The sequence below is a fragment of the Podarcis filfolensis genome, assembly GCF_964270895.1.
Source record: "Podarcis filfolensis genome assembly, chromosome: 5".
Lineage (NCBI taxonomy): Eukaryota > Metazoa > Chordata > Lepidosauria > Squamata > Lacertidae > Podarcis > Podarcis filfolensis.
The window spans coordinates 30,774,589-30,795,798 of NC_139608.1; the positions used below are offsets into that span (position 1 = coordinate 30,774,589).

Below are 21,210 nucleotides of genomic sequence, written 5' to 3' on the forward strand. Positions count from 1 at the left end.
CGTTCCTTGCATCCATAACTTCTGGGACATTGATACAGATGCTGTGATACAGATCTGGCCTTTTTTGAATATGGATAATAGAATCATAGAGTTGAAAGGGACTCCAGGGATCATCTAGTCCAACCAGCTGTCCCATCCAGGGATTGAACCTGCAACCTTGGCATTATCAGCACCATGCTCTAAACAGCTGAGCTATCAAAGTTGATATGATGACCATGATCCTAATCCCCATGTGCTCATAAAGCTTAATCACTATCCATACAACCACCTCCAGGGTAGTTCTCTCTCACGAGTAAACTCCCCTCTGGAGAGGAAGTTAAAAGGTCTTGATTGGTTTATTGGTTTGCAGGAACCACCCACACTGGAGAAAGCCTGCATGCAAGGTGTGCCTGTCATACAGAAACATACAGGCTCTGGTTACATTAGTGTCAGAATTTCAGCCATTGAGTTTTAAGTTCTTTCTGCTTTTGCAAAGATTTGAGTATGCCAATACGGTGGAGGACATGCATTGCATGCCAAAGCTCTCAGGTTGTATCCCTGGAATCTCCAGTTACATCTGGTAGAGAGGGCTTTGTTAGAAAACCTGGAGGGACACTGCTGGTTACTGTAGGAAGTACCAAGTTACATGAATCACTATTGATCCTGGTGAGTGCATGTAGGTATCTACATATAGACACACAGATAAAGAGGTGTATGTGTGTGTGTGTGTGTGTGTGTGTGTGTGTGTGTGTGTGCGTGCACGTATATGTGCATGCATACCTAACATTGCTAATAACACATACCTTGTGGCATTCTTCGTCATTACTAAGGACAAACACATTGCCATTTATTACAAAAACAAGGGGAGCTTATGAAAGTCACATGGGTTTGTGTGCCAGTGACATCAGTGGCATGATCCCGCATGTGGATGTATTTATGTCTGATGCCTAAAGATGTAGAACATTAAGATTTTATATGCATTGTTTTACTGACTTTGCTAGATGGGTTTTAGTCATCAGCATGTAAAGTCTAATGAGGCAAATACTGCAGCTTGTAAAGCAATATCCTGATGATCACAAACATCCTTGAAGTTTATACACATCAGGATAAAAGGAGGTACAAGGTTTATAATGTAGATTTGTAATTTTTGTTAGATGTTTTGCCTTTAAATGCCTGCAATTCTCCATCTGTTCTCCCAAGTGCAGAGATTGTTAGGAAACCCAGTTTGTGCTGTTTAATTCTCACATTTCCCCTGTAATGAACATGCAGTTCATTAAATTTGGGGGGTGGGTGTGCAATTTGCCTTGTGAGTGTTTAATGCTGTCCAGCCCTGCAATTTCCCACTAACAAGGGCAGTGGGGTTTTGAGCCAAGACAGATTTCGAGAGAGCTGTGTTCAAACAGAAGGGCAGGAGGCAAAGCATTGAAAAGCCTCCCTTTCAATTTGGTGAGTGCAAATATAGTAAAGTGTTTTCCCTTCCAACAGAACTACAACAAATATCTATAATTTGCATCACAGTACATTGTCTTGCTTTGGTATCACTATTCAGGACAATTTGGATGAGTTCCATGGTTGAGTAACCAGAAGGAATCTCAAATTATAATTGTTCTTTTTTAAAAAAACAACAACCACCCATTAATACTATTGAAAGCCAAGTCAATCATAAGGGTTCAGTTTGTTAAATGGACTTTTATTCATTGCTATATTAAATGAAAGAAGCTGTAACTTGGCCACCATTCAGAGGCACTGAAAACCATGAGTGCAAGAAATCTACGTGTGTTCTCAAAATTTCCTGCAGCAGCTATCATCACCAATGTGTTAGGCTCTTTTTCAATTTGATGGTTCTCAGCCAAAGCCTGTTTGTTGTGCTGCCTCTGGGACTGGTAGGAATGCTCCCACGAGATCTCATGGGGCAATCCAACTTCCCGCAAGATCACACAAGAGCATCCCCACCGTACCCACATATAGTTAAATTTGTGCAAATTAAATGTGTGTAAGGTGTGGGCATACTTGTATAAAACAATAGCACTGTATCTAAGACAGATCCCATTGTTTACATCCTTTCAATCTTTGGGAACCACCATTTACACTTTATATCTCCCTTGTTCTTTAGACAGTTACTGATTTATAAGAAAAGAAATTACTCAGGACCTTTTGATAAGGGTGTTTGATTTTTTAAAAGAAGAAAAGATTAAAGTTCATTTGATTAGCCCTATGTACATATCTGTTGACACTCTCAAATAATTCTAAAAGGTTGCTGTGCCATGATAGTTGTTCCTCCTCAAGTGTTGTTCAGTAAGATTAGGTCTTCTAATATACAAATTCAGAGTTCCATGTTGTTTAAGGGACAAGTCCTGTATGGCATCATGAAATCACCCCAAGGGTCACAAACTAGTTATCAGACATGTTTGGGGGGTTTTGTGTGATAGTGACACGTGGGGAATGAAGGCAAATTTTGCAAGCTTTCATGGGAGCACCATATTGATGCCATAGAAGGCATATATTGGAGAATGGGTGAGGGGTGGAGAGAGAGAGAGAAAGGCAGGAATATGAGATCATTAGCTATGATAGAAATCATGAAAGCATACTGGGGGTGGGGTAGGAAATGATCCACAGCAATAAACTACAAAATCTTTGGGTTTTTTAATGACTTTCTGCAAATGGAACTGCAGAAAACCTGAAACTCAATTAAGAACACCTTGTTCATTAGCATAAACAAAAGGAGAAATCTTTTTTCTTTCTTTCAAGAGAAGCTAAATCAAATAATGAGGATGGTATTACTTTTAAGCCATTACTAAATTACTAATGATTTGATTAGACGTGCTTCACAACAGCAGCTCCCAGATGTTTTACTTAGGAGCAAACAGTGTATGTGCTCAAAAAGCACTTGAGGATATATGACTTTGGACAATTTGTTCACCAGTTATGGACAGATTCCAGAGTTCTCTGATAAGTGTGGGCTGCAGCTGAAGACATATATGTTGAAGAACTGGACAAACAAGCCTGGCAGTAGCAACAGACATGCAAGATCACATTAGCAAAGCTCTTGCATTCATAGCAAGTATCTAAATATTAAGTATGCAGTTATAATCCTGTGACCGATACTTTGTGAACTCCTAGCTGCATTAATCCTAGCCTTAAGAAGTGGAATACTTACGTGCTGGTAATAATATTCCAGTTTCCTGGTTCCCATACCTGTGACAAAAAGCCAATGGATGACGTTCCCCTCTTTGTTAGAAACGGCATTGGACCAATTTTGTGTGTGTGGTTCGTACAATTAAAAAATATATAAATCTGTGCCAGGATAACCTAAATTCTGAATTTAAAAAGCAGATTTCCACAACCTGTATAGATTATGCAGATTAATGCACAATCTTGCTTTCTGCTCTGCTTGTCGTGGGAAAAGGCAAAGACCTGCGAAGCCCAAACAACTTAAAATTCTATTCAGCATTTTCTACACCACATGTTTTCAAGACCATTTGTTCAACCATAAAGACTAGAAACTTGATTTTTTATTTATTTTAAAGATACTGATATTTGGAGGAGCTATGTCCAGAGAAAATATTCATTTTCTCTGTAGGCTGAATAGACATGTAATTTTAGTGATTTTTCTTTTCAATCTTCTCATGAACATCACCCCATTGCTTTGATAAATGATGATGTATAACGTTGACATAAACCTAAAGTGCTTGCTTTTATATAAATGCCTTTGTTGATTTATTTGCAGGGTGGGAAGATTCCCATCAGGTGGACTGCACCAGAAGCAATTGCCTATCGTAAATTTACATCAGCTAGTGATGTCTGGAGTTATGGAATTGTAATGTGGGAAGTGATGTCCTATGGAGAGAGGCCTTATTGGGATATGTCCAATCAAGATGTAAGTGTTCTTTACCTTCATCTAAATACTGCCATTGTTAGACCTAGGTATCTGATATCAGTAACTGCATTCCTGTACACATGTACTCTGAAATACATTTCATTAGGCATGGGATTGCTGCAGAAAATGTCATTTGGGGGCTGTGTTTGTTTGATGCTTCCCCAGGCAGTTGGGGACTGAGTCTGAATGGCTCAAAATGTGGCTGGGGTTATCATGTGCTTATCCAATGGAATAAACACGTTGCTAAAGGCAGCAATAAAACAGCAGAATTATTACAGGTCGCTGATGGTTTTCTCAAGAACTGATGGCTTGAGCTCCCTAGCCTGGGTATTTCTTCCTCATAGTTCAACTGCCCACTGCTTCTGGGAGCAACATTTGTAAGGTCTTAGTAAAAAATTCAAGGAAATAGGAAGTGGGTTCCTCTTAATGCAGTGCTGCAATAATGCTACCAGACCCAATAGGACTCTGGATAAATTCAGATGACCTTTTAGCACACTAGTTTCCCATAATATGCATGTAATCAGCTGATGCACTAGCAGTCTCTGTCTTCCTGCAAAGCAGTAAGTATTCTTTTGCCATAAATTGAATTAAAATGTATGGTAAAATAAGTTGTCTTTCCACCCTCTGTGACAGAATTGTTGCTCCAAAGACAGAACTGTGATCTTCTGAATTAATATGAGACAAAGTCCTATGTGATTAGCCCATCTTTCATGGTTGCATAATTTGCACACAGCCCCCAGTCACTTATGACAATGCATCATTTAGGAGTAACTCCCACCCAGCTTGGGGACTGCCTCTGAGGGACACCATTGTGGAGGTGGATAGAATCTACTATTTGCATGCATCACTTCTTTTTTTAAGTCAAACCTCTCCATAGTCTTATGGGGTGGTGGGACAATAAAATATTAGAAATATATTTGCCATATCTAACTATCCTGGAGCTGTCTACAGGAGTGGGAGGGAGCTGCTCCTTTCTTGGGGTCCCGGCCATTGAAGATTTGACCTTCTAGTGTCAATAGTAGTGGGAAGGGTTAGCTGCTACAAAGATGACATTTCAGTGTACCTTTTCCCACTGGAAATTAATATGTTTGTGGAGAGGGACACTGTTGTGAAGAGGGAATGGAATGGGGTATCCTGGGAAAGGGCACACAGACTGGGAGAAACACTGAAGCAGAGTATTCTACACAGTAACATTTGGTCGCAAGGTGTGTGTGTGTACATTTGTCTGTACTTTTGCTTCATGCCATGTGAAAGCATTGAAATGAGTTAAAACTCTTGCAAATGGAACCTCAGAAAAGGAAAGCATTTATGCATTTGCAAAGCATTTCAGGTATTCTAGTGTGGAAAGAAAATTGTTAATATTGATTCTGTACCACAATTTCCCACTTGAGGATCCGTTAAGAATACATCAGTAAAACTGGTTTTCCAATTAAGGGTAAATATTTCAAACCCTAGTGTGGGTTTACATTCATATATTTGAACTAATAATGCTAATCTAAGACTGCAAAAGAATTTCATTGGGAACATGTGATATTATTATTATTGTGCAAAATGTTTAAGCAATAACAACAATAGAAGATATGTCCTTGGGGGACATTAAAAAGCAGCTTTAGTAAATGACCCCTTGTAAATTATGCAACTCTCTTTAACTGTACCATCTGGACTCCTTCAGTTCATTCCAAGAGGGAGTTAATAAAATTCCTGCTATTGTAGAATAGTCCTGAAGAAAAAGATGAAGAGGAATCTAATATATAGCAGAACATTTTAGAAAAGGACGACAGTCCGGTGAAAATGAGATATAACCTTTACCAGGAGGATTTATAAGCAGATTAACATTTCTTCCGTCCTCGATCTAGAGATATGAAACACTGAACACTTTAGTTCAAGGCAGGAAGCTGCATAATACTCACCCACCTTCTTTTGTATAACTGAAAAGTTTCCAACATTGTTTACATGTGGATGGCATTGAAGCTGAAAAGAGATTTCCTTTTAATTTCCTTCAGATGTGGAATATATTTCAGGAGGGCCCACAGCTCGGCGGCCGAGTACATGGTTTGCATGTGTAAGATCCCAGACTCAATTGCTCGCCTCTCTAGTTAAAGATGAGATGGGGAGGCCACAGCCCTCCAGAAGTTATTGCATTCCCATCAGCCCCAAACAGAATGGTCACTGTGATGGGAGTTGGCATCTAATAGCACCAAGAGTTAAAGGATCGCAAGTAGAAGATCTGGAATAGAGCTGACACTTTTCAGAGTAGGCAAGCTTTAGCTCAGAATAAACAAAAAGGCACTAAGCAGTTAGCATGAAAACAAAGCTTCAGATGTTCTCCGGAAACATTATGAGCTTTTAGTAACAAAATGGAATTCGGAGCAATGTTGAATTAGGTTTGCTGATGCTTTTTATGCCCTCTTGCCCATGAGAGAGCAAGAAGAATGCCCACATTAATTGGGCCAGTGATGTAGCTATGACGCCTTCTGCTAGTGGAGGCAAATGAGAAGCTATGCAGCTCACGTCACACAGATTGTCACATAGATAAAGAAATATTGCACAGTGGCGGTAAGGAGGAATCTTTCTCCTTGCAATTAGAATGCAAATAAGGCTTGGAAAGTTATTAATTTTGTGGTTCTGAATAGGGCAGGGTTGGTAGCCTTGGAGACGACACTCTTCTCTGTTTGCCTTAATGCCTAGTGGCAATGGAAGTTGCCTGCCTTTGTGCCTTACCCCGACACTTGTGAAACCAGTTGTATGGTTGTGCGAATCAATGTGTGTGGCCAATTAATCTTGCTTCTCTCTGTAAAGACTACCAACAAGAGTGCCCATTAGTGCCAACTGTGACGGGGTGAAGGGTTGCGAACTGGGTAGACCGGGCTGTGAGGAACTGGATCTTGATTATGCATGAGCTTATTCTACATAGGTTTGCCAAACAGGCAGTATGTGATAATGAGCCATATGTATGGAAGGGTTTATGGTGTCCTTTATACAGACAAGTTTTGGATCCCGTTGGATACTGTTTATAATTACACACTTTCAAGTGACACAGTAGGCCAGTTTGCATCTGGCCTTTGTGGGTGCAGAACAGCCCAAGGCAATTTCCCTCTCACATTGCATGGGAGACAGACAGATTTAGGGAAGGGAAAATAGGACCAGGTGTTCCTGGAAGTGGAGTGGAGCTGAGAGAAACAGTAATACCATCCGGTCGGTATCTGGGACATATGGGAATTGTTGACAACTTCAGGAAATCTCATTTTGGTTCTACTTCCAAAATGACCGGCTGTCAGTAAAGCAACAAAAGTGTTAATGTGTGATGTGCTGATCTACTTGCCTGTATATTTAGTCATCTAGTCTGCAATACTAAACCCACTTTCCTGGGAACAAGCTCCATTAAACTCAATATAACTGATAACGTAATCCTAATCATGTCTACTCGGAAGAAAGTCCTACTAAATACAGTAAAGCCTACTCTCAGGTAAATGGGGTTGGAATTATACCCTTTCTTCTGAGTAGACATATTAGAGGATTGCTCCACTGAATTCATTTCCTCCCCTAGTTTCTAATTTGGAAGGCATTTGCTATGACTTCTTATAAGACAGGAGTTTTAGAAACAAAATCTAAAGCAAATAACAATCATTTTTCTTCAATCTCAAGTTTAAAATGTAATACATTTAAAATGCCTCCGCTCTCCATTATTTTAATAATGCAAACTCTTAATTACAGTTTTCTGAAAAAGCAAACAATAAATATTGGGAAATCCAAAAATAACTGAAGCTTTTATACAAACATGTATTTACTGTTATTAAATGTGCACTTCTTTAAAACGCCAAACTTATTCAAGGTTACCCCATTTTATAAGGATTAAATATATTGTTTTATTTAGCTCTCCTAAAATGCTGCCTTTCATTTGTTTGTTTGTTTGTTTGTTAGGTTATCAAAGCCATCGAGGAAGGGTATCGGCTGCCACCCCCGATGGACTGCCCCATTGCTCTCCATCAGTTGATGTTGGACTGCTGGCAGAAGGAACGCAGTGACAGGCCTAAATTTGGACAGATTGTCAACATGCTAGACAAACTCATCCGCAACCCCAACAGCTTAAAGAGGACAGGCTCCGAAAACTCCAGGTCAGCTGCGCTTTCTTAATGGTGATGGATGAGGGAATATAGTGGTGGCGACAGGCAGCTGTAACTCACCTCAACTTCTTTGCTGAAACTGAAGTCTACTTCATAATGCTGGCCAGATTCTTTACACTTCCCACCCCCGCTTCTGGTTTTTCTTTTCTAAGATTGCAGTGGAAAGACTGTTGCCCATTTGGGTTACACTAGCATTCCATTGGTCCACTGTATGCGGGAAAGATCCTTGTGGGATTTTGAAAGTACAGTCTTTTTTTCTTCTCTTGTCTTTTTTCCTTCTTTATATTGCTGAGCTATGAGCCTGAACATTGTTATAATGTAAGGTTTAGGTAACTCTGAAAGTGCCTGGAAGATTGGCTTCTTTTCTAATTGGAAAGGGAATAGGATACAAAATATGGAAGCTTTAAAAAGTTTTATTTATCCTCCTCAAATCATTGACCACAACAGAAATGTAAGGCCTTAATGTTCAAGGCCTGTGTGTTGTTCTAATTTGAATAAATTAAGGAAAACATAGGGTTTTTAATTAAGAAACAATTTGAAAACAAGGGGCAGAGGTTAATAATCCTCATCCCCAAATAAACTTTACAAGTAAGAACAGCAGTGGTGACTCGGTCATTGCCTGCTCAGGAGTGAAGGCCAAACATAAAAGCTGGTCTTATTTGGGAGTGAGTCCTATTAAATTCAGTGTAATTTATTTCTGGGTAAACGTGCATGGGATATCACATTGTGTGAGTCATTTGGGGTTGTTGCCTATGTAAGAAAGAAGTAGCTAATATGGGGTTGGATTCTAAGAACCACTTGTGGAATGAAGTTGGTAGTAGGAACACCTCCTGCTCTCTGTAGCTCCCAAAAATCTTCTCAGAAGATGTCTCTGCCCAATCACAGCCCCACCTCATTCAGGAGAGTCCCCTAGTTCTCAGGCTCCTGTACATGGAAGAGAGGGTTATTACTGACTATAAGTCACAATGGCTTTGTAGTACCTTCATTGTCTGCGGCAGCATAAATATCAGTTCCTGGTATTCACAAGAAGGCCAAGTGCTTTTGTGTTTGGGTCCTGCTTGCAGTCTTGTCGTAGGCATCTGCCTCGTCTCTTTGAGAACAGGATGCTGGAATAGATGGACCTTTTGTCTTATCCAGCTGGATTCTTGGCTTCCTAAGATAGGGAAATTAGACTATTTTGTGGGTCAACATTTATAGATCCCTCACAATTTCTTTTGCCAGTATTGGTGGTGAGGCTACTTATGACAGGGTGATTGTTTTTAGACTGGAATGCCAGTCCTCACGGTACAGTAAGGCAGGCCTCATTCGGTTGAGATGAACAGGAATAGAAGCATGGCTTCTCATGCTTACGGGCTCTTTATTTCTTGGCAGTTATTTGTCTGCTTAAAGAAGGGGGAAGTTTCCCTCAAGTGCATAATCAATCATGTGTCTCCAGGAACAAGTTGTCATAGCTGGCCAGAGGCGAGATATGAAACAAGAAGGAAATATTCTAAAAATGACACAGATCTTTCACTGAGGGGAAACAACTATTGCATTTCTCTCAAATGAGACTTCTCTTACAAGTGCAGGTGTCATCAGAGGCCAGACCGTACTAGATTCAGCTGCTGACAGTCCGGTATCAAGGAAAAAAAGTGGTTTTTCATGTTTAAATGAGTATGCCCCTCAGTGACCATTGCTTACCATTTACATTACCAAAGACAGGTTATTAGCCCTCTGAGGCCACTATCCTCCTGTTTTCTCCAGATTGCCCTAATTGCATCTGGAGCCTGGGAAGTGTATTCCTCTGTCTGTGTTAAATTATTTAAGAGAGAGTGTGTCACATAATACCAACTGTTTAATCTCCTTCAGTTGTATTTGATCTTGGTCTGCTGATAAGCATAGATCTCTGACAACCATTAGCTACTACTGCAGTGTAGAATCTGATATTCATAGCTGATTTCCGCAAAGTGTCGAAAGTACCTTTTTACACGGGGACACAGTGCAGAGCAAAAGATGTCTGTTTGCACTTCCATGTGAATCTGTACAGCGAAAGCTACCAAATGCGTGCTCTTTTGTGGCTGCCTATTGCTCACCTCTTTGATGCATGCTAAATATATCATCTGCAGAAAGAGGTGTGGGGGCTGTTAAGAATGAAAAATAGCATTCAATCAAGATGAGAGCAATCCTGGACAATAACTTATATACAATGCCTTTAATACACCCAGTCTTTGATCTTACTGAAATAAATTAAAACAACTTTTTTTAAAAAAAAAATCACTATCGTAATAATCTTGAGATTTCAGTAAGGTGCTATGGCCTATTCAAAACCAGTGCTGTGTGCAAAGGGTGTAAAAAACAAAAACAAAAAACTGTATTAATAGATGTGTTGATAGTGTTAAGATCCTGCAGATAATCTGAACTGGAACATGAACACACATTCCATAAAACAAAGATCAAAGACACCATTATTCTGTGCCAGGCACACATGCCATTCAGAAACTGATTGATTAAAGTGGATTAACTCCCTGCCATCCCAGCTTTCAGTGTGCCAGGTTGAAGCCTTCCTTAAGTTCTCAGCTTCCAAACTATATGAGAGCACATAGTTCCACTAGTGACGTTTCAGTTCTGTTGAATTAAGATCTTATTTTTCATGGTAGACAAGAAGTACATGGGGAGAGGCTGATTCTGTCACAGTAGATTGTTTCCCATTTAAGACCTCATTTACTTTTCAAAGTGTTATGGATGAAACAGGCTTCTGTATCTTGCATTGCATTCTTGGGGGATCAAACTGGTGCAGTCAGTTCTGCTGGTATAATAAATTCTAGGGAAAGGTTGGGTAGGCATCTTCTGGAAATGCTTAATTAAATGGTATCCTGCATTGATGAACAAGTTTACACCAGACTGCCTGTGCAGGCAGTTTCATTTCGGGTCTCTGCGCACCACAGATTAATGTGGCAACAGGCACTTCTGACCTAATTCCATTTTTTAATTATTCATCCTAAGCCGAAGGCTTTTGCACATAGACAGAATTTCCCTGCAAATCATGGGTTCTGACTGTCCCCAGTGGATAACATAGCACTTAGCATGTGTCTGGAGCCTTTTACCAATAGATCAGCTAGTTTTCTGGCAGCAGTCGTGGTAGCACATTGTTCATCTATGATAAGAGGTGTTGCTTCTGGACATTTTCAGCTGTGTGCTTGAAACCCCAGTTCACATCTTAAGATCTCCGCACGAATGCACCCTTGAATGCAATGTATCATGGGGAGAAAAATGATGAAAGTGTTAATTGGCCTTGAGGACATCCCTAATAGTCTGAACCCGTTATGGTGTCTCTGCAAACAGGCTTGGCCACAGGGTGTATGATGACTTTGTAATGACATTGCAGCTGCATTACAGTATCACAAATGTTTAAAAAATGAGATGTGTGAGACTTTACAGATTGTTCCCCGAAGGGACTGAAACTCTTACCCTCATCAGACAGAACTTTAGTAACTGTCTTTGTCAACAGCTTGGTACCAGTTTACTTGAAGGATTGTCCTTCTCCATGTATGCCCACTCAACCACTTTGCTGTGTGGAACATGATATCCATTTGGCGCTTGAAATCAATCAGTCTTTTAGCTTGGCAGCACCTACACTTTGGAACTCATTGCCTCTTGACAGAATAATAATAATAATAATAATTATTATTATTATTATTATTATTATTATTATTTATTATTATTTATACCCCACCCATCTGGCTGGGCTTCCCCAGCCACTCTGGGCGGCTTCCAAAAAAATATTAAAATACTGCAATACATCAGGCAGGTTCATTTGCTGCACTCTTTTCAGGACCTGCTAAAAACATTTTAGCTCACAGAGCCTATCCAAATTTGTAGAAGTTGACACATTTTAACCTGTTTTCATGCTAACTGTTGATTTTAATGATATTTAGGTTCTTTTTTTAAAAAAAAAATGCCTGTGTTTAACTTTTATATTCCATTACAATTCAAATGTGTGGGGCTGTTCTTGTTTTTTTGAAAACCACTTAGAGGTTCTATCTACAATCAAATGGTACATACATTTTGTTAAAGAAATAAAATAAACAGTGGCTCAACTTTCTACAATCTAGCAGAAAAGCAGTGCATTGTGGAAAACCTTTTTTTTTAAGAGACATCACTTAGGATTAGCTATATAGAAACAAATATGTTTGCAATGCTCCCCACAATATTTTCACCTACATTTTCATATCTGTCTCTGTGTATACATATTGAAGTTACACATTGTGACCGTGTAAATATAGTTCTTAAGTGTTTTGGAACGTTTTGCCATATATATTTGTGTGGGAAACTATTGCATATTTGTTTATTCACAGTATTTATACTCTGCTGTTCAGGTAGAGCTCACAAAGTAGTTTGCAGAAGATTATTATAACTATAATCACTGATGGGAAAAAAAGTTACAATAGACAACTTGTTTATGTAGAAGAAGCTGTTATTGCTTCTTCTCACTCCCCTCAGGGCAAGATGGTTCTGCAGAAGCCCCTGTGGTAGTAGTTGGAGGCGCTTGTTACTTACAAATCTCTAGGATTATATGCCTCTCTTATCTGTACTGAGCACTGATTATGCAATATAAAGTCTAGCTGGATTTTTGTTGCTGTGACATCTTTTTAATCATGTTCTTCTGTTGTTGTTCCTAGACCTAATACAGCTCTGTTGGATCCAAGTTCTCCTGAATTCTCAGCCGTAGTTTCTGTTGGCGATTGGCTCCAAGCTATTAAGATGGAGCGATACAAGGATAACTTCACAGCTGCCAGCTACACTACCCTAGAGGCTGTGGTGCATATGAACCAGGAGTAAGTACTCAGCGGTATAACAAAAAAACTGGTAAATCTGGATATTTAATCGGCTTTTTTTGCTTTGCACTGCATATCATTGCATCCATTACAATATTAGAATGCCTTCAGTCTACAATGTGTGCCGTTCCAAAATGCCCTTCAGCTGCTTTAATCAAGCATTAGTATACATTCACCTTGCTTTGCCTTCTTTTCTCCTTTTTTGTGTATGTGCCTGTCTCAATATATTTTAATGGATTTTACTTAATATATTTTACTGGATCCACTTCTGACAAAAAGTTTTCACCCTTCGGCTTCTTTCTTTTTTTGCTTCATGCAGTGACCTGGCAAGAATTGGAATTACCGCCATTGCACACCAGAATAAGATTCTGAGCAGTGTGCAGGCAATGAGGACCCAAATGCAACAGATGCACGGAAGAATGGTTCCCGTTTGAGCCAGTACTGAATGAACTCAAAACTCTTGAAATTAGTTTACCTCATCCATGCACTTTAATTGAAGAACTGCACTTTTTTTACTTCTCCTCGCCATTTGAAATAATAATAATAATGATGATAATAATAATAATTAAAAAAAAAAGATTTGCAGCGTCGATTGATATATAAAGTTTGCCGGGAGTGTTGCGGGGAGGGGAACTACAGAAATGACAGCCCGTCATTTGTGAACAGGCCTGGAACAAATTTATTTCTTGGAATATACTTCTGTGTTGATCGACATTATGTAATATACATGTATCTATATAACATCACATAAAAGTTCTGATGCTGTGTTTGCTGCCAGATACTGTGCTTAAACGAAGGAAGGTACTGTTGTTCCCTCAACAGCCACTGGGATTACAATCATTGTGTTTGGTCTGTGGGGTAAACCACAGTTATTCACCTTTTATCGGAATGAAGAATCTTCTGTACCAAGACATGTTGGCATATTCTGGGCATCAACGGTACCTTGCAGAAACCTTGAGGGAAAATATCCTATGGGCTGATCAGTGCCTCTCAATCGAAGATTTGCCCACTTCCAAGCTGAGACGGAGAGCAATCTTTATGGATTACTGGATTATTATTTTTTAGAGGCTGGAGAGTTGCTTGAGGCTTATACCGATCATCATTTTTGAACTCACATAAGTCAGCCATTCTTGACTGTGGATCTTCCAGACTTGCATCCTTTTGCCCTTCTAAGAGACAATTGATTGTGCAACATTGAAAAGGTCAGTGGGACTATGGTTTCCCCTTTGTGATAATGGTGGCTTCATTTCCTTATCAGTAATAAAAGAGAATGCGCTGATGGGATGTAGCTAGTAAAATACCCTTCCCCCCTTTTTAATTTAGTAAGACAATTATTCTAGATGTTTGTTTTCTACGTATCGTGGAGGGCATAAGATTTCATTAGTTGACTCCATCAACCAACATTAGAATGTATGAAATCTCTGCATTGGAAATCACTTTTGTAGGTCTGTGTAGGATGAACTTTACACACCATTTTGTGGCGTGCAGATTACATGGTTCAATTCTGCATGCATTGGGCTCTACACGCATAGGTGCCTATTCCATTATGATATCCGGCACATGACTCATATAGACCATGGCACATAAAGAAAAAATGTTGACATGGGGGAAAACCACCAATGGCCTAGGAAAAATCTTTATTTGATTGCTACACAGGAAGCTTAACATGAACCACACCCCCACCCTAAATTAATATGCTTATTTTATAAGCCAGTCCCACTAGCTACCTGTTCGTTATGTGAAAATTCACTTATCGGAACGTAAAGCTTTATGCCCAGACATCGCTATAGACTCCACAGATTCAGATATCTGAATAGATTGAGTTTGGCCACTTCTTTACTTCCTTGCTTTTTTTCTGATTTGCTGGGGAAGTCATTTTCAGGCAGAAACCATGCAGGGCGGGAGGGCAGGTGCAATTTTTGGACGAATCAGCGAGCTGGAGAGATTGGACAAATAAGTTTTCCCTTTTGTCTTTCTTTTGCTGGTAGGATGCAGCCTTTTCAGGAACAAAATATGGAGGGGTGGGGGGAGAGATTGGACAAATCCCTGATTAGAAATGTTCCCATAGGAAATAATGGAAATTGTGGACTTGCTATGCGAACATTCACCTAATGAACGATTTCCAAGGAACACATCCAAGGGACCTCCATGTATTTATCCTTCTTAACATCACTGAGAGTTGGAAAAGTGCTGTCTGCTCCAGGCTCACTTGCCAAGCTGTTTATATCAATCAGACTTTTTAAAAAAATAAAAATAAAAATCCTGCTCTCTGCACTGTATGTTCCTTGTCTATTTTGAACAAATATTAGATCATCACAAGGAGTGCTGATGAAAGAGAAAATGTTAAATTTACAGCTGTACCCACTTTTTACTTTGATCTGTCATTCAAAAGTGGTGCACAATCCGACTTCATCCATGTTTATCTGGAAAACCCTCTCAGTTCAATGAGGCTCACTCCCAAAGAAGAGATTACAGCCTCAGATCTAGATCTTGGTTCATTTTGCAACCAGAAAAGTGTTCAGGAATGAAAGAGAATCAAACCTATTGATGATTTGGTGTAGAGAATATGAGTGTCATAAGGTGAGGCCACCTGCTAGAAGTATTTCAGCTGAGCTTATTATTTTGAGGATGGCAACATCACCTATTAGGTTTTCAGCTTTGATTTCCCCCTCTCTCTAGTTCTATCTACTCGTGACAGCAGCTTCAGCACAAAAAGAGAGTGACACTCCGGTTTGATTTGTTAGAAATCACTGCACTTATTTGGAAGCCAGGAGCACTGAGTGAATTGAACGAGTCAAACTTGCCATATTCCCAACGCCACTCTTGTCATTTTTTGTCACTTGCAACAACAACTTACCAATTTTAACCACAAGCTTTCCCTATGAACTTGATTCTGAAAGCAAATGGTTGCGAACATGGGATGCTAAATTTGGATCCTGTCAAAAACTGTGACAGCTTAGTAAAACCTCTTAGCAGAATTACCCATAAAAGCTTTTCATGTTGAAGAATATGGAGGTGTATGTTTCTGAAAGGTGGCTTAAACAGTCATATTTTAACACATTTGCTGGTGAATGTTAGTCTTTGAGTTTTCCTGAAAATATTAAAGTCTTCCTCAGCCAAATAAGAATGGAAGTCCATCTCCCCGACTTCCTAAAACTTTTTCCAAAAAGCAGCTGGTGTGTGGGTATGTATGTTTGCATGAACATTCAGAATAGAGTTAGACTCGGGGAGATGGGCTTTTATAACACCCCCCCATGCTATTAACCTCACTGAAAATGGTTTCCTCCTCCAAGTTTCTATGTTGTTGTTTTTAACCCTAAAAGGACAAATAGCAACTTGATTGAGAGGGAGGAGAATTTTTTTACTGGGGAAAACAGCATGGCGTTAAAATTTCATCTCCACCCATTCCAAATTATTTGACTCTCCAGGTTTCCCCCCTCAAATTTAAAGAGATCTTATCAGACCTTGTTTAATTTTGTTTTGAAATGCAGAGCAATTTGGGGCCTCTCTTCCCAATCTGCAGTGATGTAAGCTATATACATGTAGTCACGTATACAGACATACTTGTTTTGAACATACTTGGCTGAACTAGGATACAGCCAAAGAATGATTATCATGGACAATGGACTAAACCATGATTTAGCACTATGTTTAAAAATCAGAATGGACCTGAGTAAAGCCTCAGTCATCCTCTCACATACAAACCCCTCTCCAAATCTTATGTGGCTGGGAGAAGGAATTTGCTAATATGTATTTTCCCTTTCAAAGAATCCTGGCTTAATGTTACACAGAAATCAGAAATTGTGGTTTAGCACAAATTCTAGACCAGGCTTCCTCAACCTCGGCCCTCCAGATGTTTTTGGCCTACAACTCCCATGATCCCTAGCTAGCTGAGTTCCACATGGGGAACGCACTGGTGCAGCTGATCATTGCAGAAAGCAGGATTGAACTCCCCACCCTCCACAGGCCAAGTCTTGACAGGAGTGCAGTCCTTCTTTCTGCAGGGTTCAGCTGTGCGAGCAAGCAAATAAAGTGCCAAATATTCAAAACTGGAGATAATGTCACTAATCTGTTGGCCCCTCAAGCACAGAAATATTGGGCAATTCTAGGAAAACAGCAGCAGGCTCACACATCCCTCCTCAGATTTCTAGGGCAGTGTTTCCCAACCTTGGGCCTCCAGCTGTTTTTGGACTACAACTCCCATCAACCTTAGCTAGCAAGACCAGTGGTCAGGGATGATGGGAATTGTAGTCCGAAAACAGCTGGAGGCCCAAAGTTGGGAAACACTGTTCTAGGGTACACTAAACTCTCCTGTCTCCCCTACGCTGATTTGTGAACTTCAACCATAAAAGGAACTTTATCAACACAAGATGCTGCCTTAAACAGTGTCCATCTTGCCTGGGATTATCTGGTACTGGCAGTGGCTTTCCAGGTCCTCAAGGGAGATTCCTTTGTGTAAACAGGAGATTTCAGAGTATTGAACCAGGGACCTTATGAATGGAAAGCAATCATAAACTGCCCTACAGTCATGGCTATAATAATTCAAGCAGCAAGATGATAGTGAGGCTGAAAAAGGCATTCCAATCCTCATCCTAGCATTGGCTGCTCAAAATAACAGGTCTTCCCATGTGGTGACCCATTTGAACCAATGTGGACCCTGTGATCATAATCTGAGGCCCTTCTTTGTGTGCCTTTTCCACGAGAGATCTAGAGAGAAGCAGCATGAAAACAGGCCTTTTCTGTGTTGGATCCCCATTTGCTGAATGCTCTCCCTGGGACGGCTTGCCTGGCGCCTTCACTGCATTTCTTTAGGCACCAGGTGAAAACATTTTTCTATAACCAGGCCTTTACTGATCAACACTTTATGGCCTTCAAAATATGTTTGTGGGAGGAGAGTTATTAGTTTTTATTTTCATTTTATTATGTATTTTGTGTTCTTACTTTGTATGTTTATGTTGTGAACCGCCCTGTGATCTTCAGATGAAGGGTGGTGTACAAATGTAAAATAATAATAGTTTGATGTTTGTATTTTTTAAATAGGGAAAATGGATCCTGCTTTCTTGGACTCAGCCCTTCCTGGTGCCCATGTTGGCCTTGGAGGATAACAGGCCAGAGACAAAAGCCTTCCAGTGTCCCGGTTTACTCAGCACTGAAGATGGACTACATAAGCAGCATTGCTCCCTGAAGAGTGTCTCTTTGGCTTTCTTCTTTTTTTCTATTTTTTCTTTTCCTTTTTTTGTTGTCAGCAACAAAACTGAAAGATGAAATGGCCCAGATGCGGCTCTTTCATTGCCACTTGAGGAATGTACTGTATCAAAGCCCTACAGACTTCTCTTTCCTCGCTCCATTTATTTAATTTTTGTGTAAGTGCGTGTTCTCTCTTCTTTTTTTCTCCTGCATGTCACTGCTGCATCGGTATGAGTGCAAGTAGCAGAGCTCTACATGTCATAACGATGGACGCCAGGGTTAGGTGCCGTAGCACAGAGCCCAGTTCACAAAAGCTGAGACTGCGTGGGACAGTGAAGTGATCCTTTACAGGGAAAAAAAAAAGTGTGCCATTGCGATAATATCAATATTTTTTAATAGAATGGAAAATAACTTATTATCTCTTCCGGGAATGTGTGAGTGTACGTATGGCCTTGGGTGTGTGGGTGTGTGCTTCTGTGTTGCCTGTTGCCCAGGGCCACCTGTGAACATGCAGATAGCATCTCAGAGAACTTGGCAGTTGTTGCTGAGCTGTTGAGTTTCCAGGCCAGTAGGTGAGCTATGCAACGGTGACGAGAAAACACACACACTCCTGAATGTTACAGTCCTGTATCTATTCATGTATTATGTAGCTGCCACACTAACCTTAACAAATAGTTATTCAGCCTAGAGCAGGGGCGCCTTCACTCGAGTTGTGGAGTGATCCATTGTGAGTTCCATAACTGTGATAAAGAATTCGATCGATGACCATTAGTCTTGTCGAGGCCTGTTCATTATCGAAGCAGCAGTACCTTAAGGGGGAAAGTAGGTGGAGATGAAGTCTTCATCCATCAGCGGGTTGTTTTGAACTGAACTATTAAATAGCCTTTTTTCCCTCCCCCGCCCTGGAAAAAAAAAAGCTTTGAGAGACTTGATGAACACAAATAGAAATATGCAATCCTTATCCATTCACAGAAGTAAATTATTCAGTGTGCCACCTGCAAGGAGTTTGGGGCCCATGAATGATTGTTGAGCAAACTGTTTTATTTTCTCCCAAGTTAAAGAATACAAAAGGTTTTGAAGGTTTAAGCAAGGGATTTGCAAAAAAAAAACAAAAACCCCTTTCATGTTCCTCTCATAGGTAAACTGCAATACAGTTTGCAATAAGTGGTAATGACCTATCAGTCCTATCTAGGAAAGTTTACGGAGTCTGGAGAGTTCACTGTTAATTTTCTGAAGACTGTTCTTGGAGGCGAGCTGAATGCAGGAGTCTGGGGAATGGACTGCCATTCCACATTTTGAGCTCAGCAGTTGATGTGCTCGACCTGCTTTCTGGTCACAGAAGACTCTTCCCTACTGAGATACAGTGCAGCACATAAAGCTGAAACAGGACAGTCAAACCTACATGCCTGGCGGGGGGAAATCAAGGAAAAGAATGTGTAAATATTGCATTTAAAATGCTTGGCATTGAATGAGGCCCTAAAACAGTTTCTCTGGAGTTTATTCTTCATCCTCGCCTCTCCCTCCCCCCTGTTTCTTCCTTTCCCATTTCTAAGGTTATTTTTTTGGTCTGATGAACACAAAATTGAAGATCAGTATTTCTCGGTTTGTGTAGTTGTGCTGATGGCAGGACACAGCACTGTCAAGGAGCCGGGGGGCATAAAGTGTTGTGAACTGCAAACCCAGCATTCTCGGATTGCAGTCAAGTGTACTAAACAGAGCTTGGATGGGTAGAAAGACACAACACACTAACAACCTAACAACAACCAGAAATTGATAAGAGAACTGGCCTCCATTTCTTCCTGGTTAAAGATGAGGCATCAACAGGACTCCAAAACAGCAAACCTCCATACATTAGAAAATTGTTCTGCTCACAACCCCACCAGTTGATGTTTGTCCAGGTTTCTTGCTGTATTAACTTTGTGATGGATCTATGTATTAAATATATATATATGTATAAAACAAAAAGAAGAAGAAGCTGGTTCTTGCCAGTGAACAGGACTTCAAAGCAGTATTTTTCTTTTACGTGACATTTTCATAACCAGAAAGAAAGCATCCTGAATACTAATTAGACAGATTTAAAAGAGAGAGAGAGTGCATTTATTTTTTGGTATCACTACAAGTATGTTGGAATATGCAAGGACTGTGGTTAAAAAAAATTAGAATGTATGAGGCATATGATAATTTAGTCCATTCTGGGGAAGAAGAAAAAAAATCTTAACAATGCATTGCTTGGTTCGCAGATTTGAATGAAATCTTGGTTAGAAATATAGATTTTCTATTTTGTTTTAATTTGTAATTTTTCCCTCGCCATCAATCTTAGGTACACATAACTTATGTCATTTATTTATGGTCTTTTATACCTAGTTTGTAAAATTGTAAAATAGCAAGCTAAATGCAAAAGTTTGCATTTGAAAATAATAAAGTAGTTGCTGTACAAATCTCAAATGTGATTCCTGTTATTAAATATAGCTAGCCTTCCCTGCTACTTTCAGGTCTATACTGCACAAAATCAAACTATACTATTTTACTGAATGAGTAGAAGAGTCACAGCATTATCTTCGTTTGCACAATATGATTCGGACCATATCACTACAAAAATGTTTCTTGCGTATAGAAAGGTAGCATGTCAAGGAGAAGTCTAAGTCAGAATTCTCAGTCTTGGTATCAGGTTTTCTGTGTGTAGATATTTATTTGATATAGAGAAGGATTCAAGCATGTTGCTTCTTCCCATTTCAGCTTGAAGTAGTATAGTCCAGAAGCAGGTTTACCACCTTGTCTCCATTGGGTGAATTAGCCCATGGACCACTGAAAATAATGGAAAAGGTAAAGTACCACTGAGACTTAAGGCTCCTCTACACTCACCTTTTGCCCTGCATTTTCTAGGAACAAATCCATGCTTTAAAGCATTGTGTCCAAATGCTTCCCCTCCTGGTGCTTTCCCCATGAAAAGCCATTAAAGGTAAAGGGACCCCTGACCATTAGGTCCAGTCGTGGCCGACTCTGGGGTTACGGTGCTCATCTCGCTTTATTGGCCGAGGGAGCCGGCATACAGCTTCCAGGTCATGTGGTCAGCATGACTAAGCCGCTTCTGGCAAACCAGAGCAGCGCACGAAAACGCCGTTTACCTTCCCGCCGGAACGGTACCTATTTATCTACCTGCACTTTGACGTGCTTTCACACTGCTAGGTTGGCAGGAGCAGGGACCGAGCAACGGGAGCTCACCCCGTCA

General features: G+C 40.1%; 1 protein-coding gene across 2 annotated transcripts in view; it reads left to right on the forward strand.

Annotated features, from left to right (window-relative positions):
* Positions 1–20,426, forward strand: part of EPHA4 (EPH receptor A4) — a 157,891-nt gene extending 137,465 nt beyond the window's left edge. Inside the window, exons 14-18 of one of the 2 annotated variants that reach the window (XM_083613745.1) lie at positions 3,707–3,856; positions 7,778–7,971; positions 12,639–12,825; positions 13,114–13,996; positions 17,835–20,426. In XM_083613745.1, coding sequence (XP_083469871.1) covers positions 3,707–3,856; positions 7,778–7,971; positions 12,639–12,798 — 504 coding nt within the window. In that variant the 3' untranslated portion in view covers positions 12,799–12,825; positions 13,114–13,996; positions 17,835–20,426. The remainder of the gene's footprint in view (positions 1–3,706; positions 3,857–7,777; positions 7,972–12,638; positions 12,826–13,113; positions 13,997–17,834) is intronic. The other variant, XM_083613744.1, reaches the window with a different exon arrangement.
* The last annotated feature ends 784 nt before the right edge of the window (positions 20,427–21,210 follow it).